Source organism: Excalfactoria chinensis, unplaced genomic scaffold (assembly GCF_039878825.1).
Source record: "Excalfactoria chinensis isolate bCotChi1 unplaced genomic scaffold, bCotChi1.hap2 Scaffold_68, whole genome shotgun sequence".
Taxonomy (NCBI): Eukaryota; Metazoa; Chordata; class Aves; order Galliformes; family Phasianidae; genus Excalfactoria; species Excalfactoria chinensis.
The window spans coordinates 945,514-955,328 of NW_027315710.1; the positions used below are offsets into that span (position 1 = coordinate 945,514).

The 9,815-nt window shown below is 49.1% G+C and overlaps 1 protein-coding gene across 1 annotated transcript; it reads right to left on the reverse strand.

Moving 5' to 3' along the window:
* Window positions 1–8,677: 8,677 nt before the first annotated feature.
* LOC140265125 (olfactory receptor 14J1-like) lies at window positions 8,678–9,613 on the reverse strand. Its single transcript, XM_072361007.1, has one exon. It carries the CDS (start codon window positions 9,611–9,613, stop codon window positions 8,678–8,680), a length of 936 nt encoding a protein of 311 aa, XP_072217108.1.
* Between the last annotated feature and the right edge of the window lie 202 nt (window positions 9,614–9,815).

Sequence of the window (9,815 nt, forward strand, 5' to 3'; positions counted from 1 at the left end):
ACAAGGCACAGGAGGGCTCTTTAGGTGTTAAGGAGCCCCAGGCGGCATTTGTTGCTGAGTCCATCAACCTCCAGTGCAGAGAGAAGACTGCACAAAGTGCTCAACGAGACAAAGCCAGAAATAGCAGTGAAGCTTCTTGGAGTATGAATGGTATGGTTCCACTGAGGGCCATTAACAAGCAAGCTTCCCAAGGGACTTGTTAGAGCAGATAATTGGAAGCCATGACTACAGGTAGGCAAAGCCACTGGCATGGTTGTTCTAATGCAGAGAAACTCCCCCTTTGTCTTATGAAGCAGACAGGCCATGACCTGATTCCCAGACCCTTGGCAGGGGGATTTTGTCCCTCATGTTTGCTTAGGGCCCTGCCTGGGCAGTGGAGGGAGGTTTGTATGATGTCAAATGAAAGACAGAAGGACAGAGGATCCCAGGCTCTGCATGGGGTGCAAGGAGGTTGCGAGGTTCATGTCCCATGTGTGCCCAGTGTCTCATCGCAGGATGTGGGATGTAAGAAGGGCCCAGTCTGAACAAGTAGTCAATCCCAATGAACCTCTGAACTTCAGATCTCTCAGTTTCAGTGCCCTCCTTTGCACACCCTCCCATAGTTTATGTCCTTTATGTTCTGCAGTGCCCAAATTTGCACCCAGTGCTCCAGATGTGGCTGTAGCAATGCAGAGCAGAGAGGGACAATCCTTTCCCAGTTCTCCATCTCTCTGCCAGTCCTCTCCACACTCAGTGGAGGCAACAGCACCTCCTCATCTGGTATTATCAGCAAACTTGCTCAGAACATCTTTTAGTCCTGCATGCAAGTCATCCACAAAAACATGAAAGAGAAGTGGCCCGAAAATGGAACCTTGGTAACCCTGATAGTGAACACCTACCAGCCTGATGGAAGCCATTGACTACAATCATTTGGACCTGATGTATTGGCCAACTGCTCACCCACCACGTTCTGTTTCTGTCTAGCCGTATGCAGGACATTCTGTCCAGAAGGGTGCTGTGACAAACAGTATCAGAAGCTCTACTGAAATCCTCAACAATAACATCAACTGTCTTCCCTTGGTCAACTAAGTGGATAACCTTGTGATAAAAGGGCCTTAGTATAAACAGGACCTTTCCCTTGGGAACTTGTTTTGGCTGTGACCAATGACAGAGTGATCCTTCAGCCGCCTTAAACAGTGTGGGAAATCCCTGAGATAGACACCTCCTTCCTGAGCATCAGCTCGTGCGAAGCAGACAGGCTGTGACAGCAGCACCGTCAGAGGGCAGATCCTGGGGTTGCTGTATCCCAAGTACAGGACGTGGCACTTGGTCTTGTTGAACCTCATCCCTTTGGCTTCAGCCCGGCTCTCCAGCCTGTCTAGATCTCTCTGTAGGGCCTCGCTGCCCCCAGGCAGATCCACACTCCCAGCCAATTTGGTGTCATTTACAAACTTACTGAGGGTGCACTCAATGCCCTCATCCAGGTCATCAATAAAGATATTGAAGAGGACAGGCCCCAGCACTGACCCCTGGGGAACACCACTCATGACCGGTCACCAGCTGGATTTAACTCCATTTACCACCACCCTCAGAGCCTGGCCCTCCAGCCAGCTCCTTACCCAGCCAAAAGTGTACCCGTCCAAACCACGGGCTGCCAGCTTCTGCAGGGGAATAGCATGGGAGACAGTGTCGAAGGCTTTGCTGAAGTCTAGGTAGACCACATCAACAGCCTTTCCCTCATCCAGCAGATGGGTCACTAGATCATAGAAGCAGATCAGGTTGGTCCAACAGGACCTGCTCTTCAGGAACCCATGCTGGCTAGGCCTGATCCCCCAGTCGTCCTGCACATGCCACATGAAGTTCCTCAAGACAATCTGCTCCATAACCTTCCCTGGAACCGAGGTCAGGTAAACAGGCCTGTCATTCCCCGGATCCTCCTTGCAATGTTTCTTGTAAATGGGAATCACAGTGACAAGCCTCCAGTCTTCTAGGACCTCACTAGTCAACAAAGAGCACTGATAGATGATGGAAAGTAGCTTGGCTATCACCTCTGCCAGTTCCCTCAGCACTCTTGGGTGAATCTCATCTGGACAGTTGTGACAGTCCAGTTGGACTAGTAAGTCTCTGACTATTTCTTCCAGAATCATGGGTGTTTAGTCTGCTCCCCTGGTTGGTCTTCCCCTATGTCGGGCAGTGATCCAGCTGAGGCAGTGCAGGCGTCTCATCCGTAGAGGGAAACCCTGGGGCTGAAATGGGATTCAGCTCCCTACAGACCCTCAGGAGCTGGGATCCCTCTGCTTCAGTTCAGATGTGCACAAGTTGTTGCCTGCATGTGAGCTCCTGCTCTGAGTCCTTCAGCAGGGAGGCAGTTGCTCACACATAGAAGAGCTGCTGCCCGGAAGGACCACATCCATACAGCATGGCAGGCTTCGGCTGGTTAGTGTGCGAAGCCGGGAAAACTCGCAGGCTGCGGCCCCAAGGCAGGCAAAGGAAGTCCCAGTGTAAGTGACATCACCAGGGCTGCTGGAACCTGTGTGTTGTCAGGCTGCTTTTCCATAACAACAGCAGGCCCGACCAAAGGGGAGCATTGCTGTCATGTTAGGTACTGGACAGAGCATGTTGCAGAGGGGCAGACAGTCTTGCCAAAGAGGCCTGTGGTACACCGCCATGGACAGCACAAGTCTTTTTGTGCCTCCTTGAACCCTGGCCAGGCTTTGTGGAGAAAGCCAAGAGGAGAAGGTGGGCACCAGGTATTTCCCCAGACTGCTACCTAGATTGGTTTATTCAGTGGTATAAAGGCTGGACCTGCTTACAGTGGCTGTGGATGCCTTATCCGTGGGATGGATGCATTGCTGTACAAGTTCTCCATGGCTGGGAGAGGTTCTCCATATCGTCATTGCAAATGGAGCTCCCCAGTGACTGTGGATCTGAGTGATGGGAAAGTGTTGGGTCAGCTGGTGATATATCTTAATCACTGAGCTCACGTAGCAATGGTTAGGCCCACTGCCTCACTTATTTCCTTTACTGCTTTTGACTACAGACACTGCTTTATTTTTTGTATGCTATTGTAATGGGCAGTAAAAGAAGCCTATCCCTTATGTTGGTGTCTGTGTCCTTCCTGTTGACCCCCTGGACTGGCACCACACTAATAGCATGTGATGGGCACATAACTTGGACATCAGGACAAAATGACTTGTAAGGCCGGCATCAAGAGCGTATCCTTTGGAGAGAGACTGAGAGACTTTGGCTTGTTGAGCCTGGAGAACAGAAGGCTCTGGGGAAACCATGTGGCTGCCTTTCAGTACACAGGGCCTCAAAGGTCACCTATTTCCAACGCCCTGCTGCGGCCAACAGTGAGGTCAGGCTCTAGGTCAGGTTGCCCAGGGTGCCACCCAGCCTGAACTTGAACACTGGTAAGGACGGGGTATGCACAGTGTTTCTGGGTAGCCTGTGCCAGCACCTCACCAATGTCTAAGTGAAAAACTTCGTAGCACTGCTTTTGCAGTCTCTGGCTTACAGAAATCCTTTTTAATTTTCTTCCCTACTAACTAACTTTTAACCATCATTAAAATCTTATGGTTATGCATGCATGTAATCGTGTTATCTAGATTTACCCGTGATAGAGGCTGCTGCCCCTAGAAGGTGGGAAATGAACAAAAACAATGGCAGCAATCTGAGGAAAGAACTTATTTTACTAAATACGAATAATATTGGAATACAAGGTGACACAATATGATACAATATAACTACAACTACTATATCAAACAAGGCAGAGAAAAGAAAGAGAGAAAAAGAGTCCCCGAGAACCGGGGGCCTACTGCGATCTCTAGGCGACAGGCTGGAACGTTGCTGATAGAGGGAGACGGCAGGGATGGAGCGCTCCAAAGAGATAGACAGAGAGAAAAGAAGGATGTTCCAGCCTGGGAGCGAGATTATATGTGTGTCCTCCTCCTCTGGTGATTCGTCTCTGGCCGCGTCGTTCCCTGGGATATGTAGTTTCCTCCAAGAGCTGAGTACTCGGGATGCTGCCATTCCACAGATCTGGAGCATGAACCTTTCACACTTCCACATACCCTCTGTTACACTTTCTTATACCACCAAAACAGTTTACCACTATTTGTACCCTCAGTTAATGATTCATACCGCACATGATGTCATGATGTAGAATATTGTCAGCACAAAACCATGACATTTCACCCCTTATTCTACATTATTACATCATGGTTACGCAGATACATGGAATTACTGACTGCACTACCCAGCATTAATTTACCTTGTGGTACACCTTGAACATCCCCGTCCTTCTGCATCACCCACCAAGTGCACCCAGGTCCCTGGGCAAAAACAGTTCCACTGACAGGTTTGCCATTTCCAGAGGCTGGAAGGACCCAAACAGCTTTTTCCAACATGCTCTTCACATGCACAACAGGGACTTTATCTCCTTCTATAGTGTGTAGGGGACTAGATCGGCTAGGACCATCACGATTGACAGATCCTCTAGTATTGACCAACCAAGTGGCTTCTGCCAGGTGCTTCTCCCAGTGCTTAAATGTTCCACCACCCATTGCTTTCAACATCGTTTTTAATAACCCATTATATCGTTCAATTTTACCAGAGGCTGGTGCATGGTAGGGAATATGATAAATCCATTCAATGCCGTGCTCTTTGGCCCAAGTATTTATAAGTGAATTTTTGAAATGTGTCCCATTATCAGATTCAATTCGTTCTGGGGTGCCATGCTGCCACAGGACTTGTTTCTCAAGACCCAGTATGGTGTTTCGGGCGGTAGCATGGGGTACTGGATATGTTTCAAGCCACCCAGTGGTTGCCTCTACCATGGTAAGCACATAGCATTTACCACTGCGAGATCGTGGCAAGGTGATATAATCAACCTGCCACGCTTCCCCATATTTGTACTTTTGCCATCGCCCTTCCTCCCAGAGAGGTTTCATCCTCTTGGCTTGTTTAATTATGGCACATGTTTCACAGTCATGAATAGTCTGCGCAATAGCGCCCATAGTTAAGTCCACCCCTCGGTCTCTGGCCCGCTTATATGTTGCGTCTCTTCCTTGATGGCCTGAGGTCTCATGGACCCATCGAGCTAGAAATAATTCACCCTTGTTAGCCATTTCAAATCTATTTGAGCCACCTCAATTCTGGTAGCTCGATCTTCCAGATTCTTTAGTTGTTCTTCAGTGCCCTGACTCATGGGCACGTGTGCATCCACGTGACACACGTTTACAACCATACCTTTTGTTGGGGCAGCAATGTCTTTCCACAGTTCAGCAGCCTAAATAGGTTTACCCCTCTGCTGCCAGTTTTATTTTTCCCACTACTGTAACAACCCCCATAAGGCTTTTGCTACCATCCATGAGTCAGTATAAAGATGAAGCATTGGCCACCTTTCCTGTTCAGCAACATCTAAGGCCAGCTGCACAGCTGTCTGTGTGGACAACCTGTCGTGTGGGGCTCCACACAGCAGCCTTCTATTTGCAATGCTTCCCTACAATAAGACATGATCCATCTGTGAACAGGCATATTTCTTTTCATTTTCTGGTAGTTTGTTGTATGGTGGGGCCTCTTTAGCACGTGACACCTCTTCTGCTGGTGATGTTCCAAACCTTTTACCTTCAGGCCAGTCCATGATCACCTCTAAAATTCCGGGATGATTGAGGTTCCCCATTCGTGCTTGTTGTGTAATCAGCGTAATCCAATTGCTCCAGGTAACATCGGTAGCATGATGGGTGGAGGGAACCTCCCCTCTGAACATCCAGTTCAGCACTGGCAGTCGAGGTGTCAGGAGGAGTTGCGTTTCAGTACCAACTACTTCGGAAGCACCCCGAGCCCCCTCATATGCGGCTAAGATCTCCTTCTCAGTTGGAGTGTAGCACTCTTCAGACCCCTTATACGCTCGACTCCAAAATCCCAGGGGTCGGCCTCGGGTCTCTCCTGAGGCTCTTTGCCACACACTCCAGGTGGGACCTTTCTCTCCAGCAGCAGTGTGGAGGATGTTCTTTACATCCTGTCCCGTCCGTACTGGCCCCAAGGCCACGGCACGGGCTATCTCTTGTTTTATCTGCTCAAAAGCCTGCTGCTGTTCAGGGCCCCATGTGAAATTGTTCTTTTTCCACGTTACGTGATAAAGGGGGCTTACAATGAGGCTGGTGTAGACCCAGAAAAGACTGTGTCTCTTTCTTGTTAGTTGGTGGAGACATGGCAGTGATTTTGTCGATCACATCTGCTGGGATGTGACGACGTCCATCCTGCCACTTGATACCTAGGAACTGAATTTCCTGGGCAGGCCCTTTTACTTTGCTTCGCTTAATAGCAAAGCCGGCTTGTAGAAGAATGTGGATTATCTGCTTTTCTTTTGTGAAAACTTCCTCTGCCCCACACAACAATGTCATCAATGTACTGCAGGTGCTCAGGAGCACCACCCTGTTCCAATACAGTTTGGACCAACCCATGGCAAATAGTTGGGCTGTGTTTCCACCCCTGGGGCAAACGGTTCCAAGTGTACTGAATGCCCCTCCAGGTGAAGGCAAACTGTGGCCTACATTCTGCAGCCAGAGGGATGGAGAAGAAGGCATTAGCAATGTCAGCGGTGGCATACCATTTGGCTGCTTTTGACTCCAGCTCGAATTGGAGTTCCAACATGTCCGGCACAGCAGCATTCAGTGGGGGTGTTACCTCATTCAGGCCACGGTAGTCTACTGTTAGCCTCCATTCTCCACTGGCTTTACGCACTGGCCATATGGGGCTGTTGAAAGGGGAATGAGTTTTACTGATCACTCCCTGATTCTCCAGCTGACCAATCAAATCATGAATAGGGAGCAAGGAATCCCTGTTGGTGTGGTACTGCCGCCTGTGCACTGTCTTTGTAGCAATTGGTACCTGCTGTTCTTTCACTCGTAGCAGCCCCACAACAGACGGGACCTCTGACAGGCCAGGCAAAACAGACAGCTGCTTAATACTGTCTGTATCTATGTAGCTATTCCAAAGGCCCATCGATAGCCCTTAGGATCCTTGAAATGCCCCCTTCTGAGGTAATCAATACCCAGTATACATGGAGCCCCTGGACCAGTCACAATAGGATGTTTTTGCCAGTCCTTACCAGTGAGGCTTATTTCGGCCTCTAACACAGTCAACTCTTGAGAGCCCCCAGTCACTCCAGAAATATGGATTGATTCTGTCCCTTCATGACTGGAGGGCATTAGAGTACACTGTGCATCAGTATCCACCGGTGTCTTATATTCCTGTGGTCCTGATCAGTGCAGAATCCTGAGAAAATGGTAGAATATGGGGGAAGGTCTGCTGCGGCCCTGGTAATCCCCAAGAGGCACAAATGACTGCAGTGTGCCATGGCCTGGCTCACAACTACTGATCTGTGTTCAACACTCTTCAGCATCCTCAAATGAAAGAGAGCTGGATCTGCTGACAGTGCTGCAGCCTCTGCAACTCCTGGCACAGACTCTGCAGCAGCTCCAAGTTTGTGCTACATGTTCTGCGGTTGCTTCAAGCGCTGCGACAGATCCCGCTGTCACTCCACCCCTCATAATGATTTCTACAGTCACTCTTGCTACAGGTCCTGTAGCTGTTCCAAGTATTCTGACAAGAAAATGAAACAAATTCCTACCAGGGGAGGTGCACTATGCAAGGAGGTACATCCATGTGGTTACTCCAACCCCTCCAATGAGCCCAGTGGCAGCTCCAACTTTGTCACAGATCCTGTGCTGATTCCAGCTCTGGCAATGAGCTCTGCAGTTGCACCAACTCCTGCAACAGACCAACAACCCCTTCAGCTCCTACAGTGAACCCTGTGGCTGTTAAAACCCCTGCAACAACTCCTGGACTTGCAATAGATATGCATACGTGTCAGTATCTACGCATATCTGTTTGCAACTGCATATGTTGTAGACATTTGAAAATATAATAAATATATTATATATGTATAATTACATTTGTCATAATTATTACCCATTTTCTCTTCATCTCAACCCATAAACTTTAAACCACGACATTGCCCTGAGTCCCTTACAGATCTCCTTGGGAATCCTGAAATTGACCCAGTCACTCAGTGAAGAGCACCAGAAGATCTCGAGGTCTTCTCAGGGAGCAGCTCCTGAGGTACATTCCTTACACCAAATTTGAAAGAGGCCTCCAGTTCTCTGGTCCTGCGCTGAAGGGGCCCTCTTGTTATGGCAGTGCCAGCAAGGAGACCAGCTCTGACACAGCCGTTTATACTGCTGGCTACTGACTCAGTCACGGAGTGCTGCTGTAGAGACAACAGGACTGTTGTGAGACACACAAGACCTTCAGGCCAGCACAAATGAGAGGATGTGAGAGCACTGTGGATGTGTAAATGGAGCAGGAATGAAAATAGCACACTGTGCTGCTGTCTGTGGCTGTACCTCCCCCAGACCCAGACAAGATAGGAAGAGAGAAGACAAAAGGAAAAGTATTTTTTTTAAAACCTTTTAGGTATCTTTTAATGTATTCAGGGAATCTGGTTTGATGTTTACATGAGCTCTTGGAGTGAGAAAAAGGAAATTAGGCAGGAAAGATGAAGAAATTGTAGACGAAATAAGTAGCAACATTTCATTACAAATTGCTGTATAACACTTACAGAATCAAAGAACCAAAGATGCATAAAACATAAAGAACCATCACTGGGAATCCTGTGAGGAAGATGTGTGCTTTATTGAAGCTCGAATAGTGAGTATTGCAACACCTTTCTGAGAGCGTGCTTGATCTCTCTGTTCCTCATGCTGTAGATGAGGGGGTTCAGTGTTGGAGGAACCACTGCATACAGAAGTGCCACTGTCAGATCCAGGAGTGGGGAGGAAATGGAGGGGGGCTTCAGGTGGGCAAAAAAGGCAGTGCTGAAAAGCAGGGAGAGCACGGCCAGGTGAGGGAGGCACGTGGAGAAGGCTTTGTGCCGCCCCTGCTCAGAGGGCATCCTCAGCACAGCAAGGAAGATCTGCACATAGGACACCACTATGAAAACAAAGCAGCCAAAGGCTAAACTGATACTAAAAATGAGAAACACAACTTCCCTGAGGTAGGAGGCTGAGCAGGAGAGCCTGAGGATCTGAGGGATTTCACAGAAAAACTGGTTGACAACATTGCCTTGGCAGAGAGGCAGTGAAAACGTACTGGCAGTGTGCAGCAGGGAATTGAGAACCCCACTGCCCCAGGCAGCTGCTGCCATGGTGGCACAAGCTCTGCTGTCCATCAAGGTCCCGTAGTGCAGGGGCTTGCAGATGGCAACGTAGCGGTCATAGGACATGATGGTGAGAAGGGAACACTCTGCTGAGATGAAGAAGAAAAAGAAAAAGATCTGTGCAGCACATCCTTTGTAGGAGATGGCCCTGGTGTCCCAGAGGGCGTTGGCCATGGCTTTGGGGAGAGTGGTGGAGATGCAGCCCAGGTCGAGGAGGGCCAGGTTGAGCAGGAAGAAGTACATGGGGGTGTGCAGGCGGCGGTCGCAGGCTACGGCTGTGCTGATGAGGCCGTTGCCCAGGAGGGCAGCCAGGTAGATGCCCAGCAAGAGCCAGAAGTGCAGGAGATGCAGCTGCCGCGTGTCTGCCAACGGCAGCAGGAGGAACTCGCTGATGGAGCTGCTGTTGGGCATCTGCTGTTCCTGGGCTTGGAGTCCTGTTCAGAGTACAGAAGTCAATGACAAGTCCAGACCATTCTCAGAGTCACGCGTCCTGCTATACTATAGATGTTCTTCATTGCCTTTGGAAAATTTCATTTAACTGCAGAACTTTAATTTATTTTCATGAGCTTCAACATACCTTAAGGAGTAGAAGATTAGTGAACTCTCACTTTGT

Excerpts from the sequence above, each read along its gene's own strand:
- LOC140265125 (XM_072361007.1), bottom strand. The coding sequence starts at position 9,613 with ATGCCCAACAGCAGCTCCATCAGCGAGTTCCTCCTGCTGCCGTTGGCA.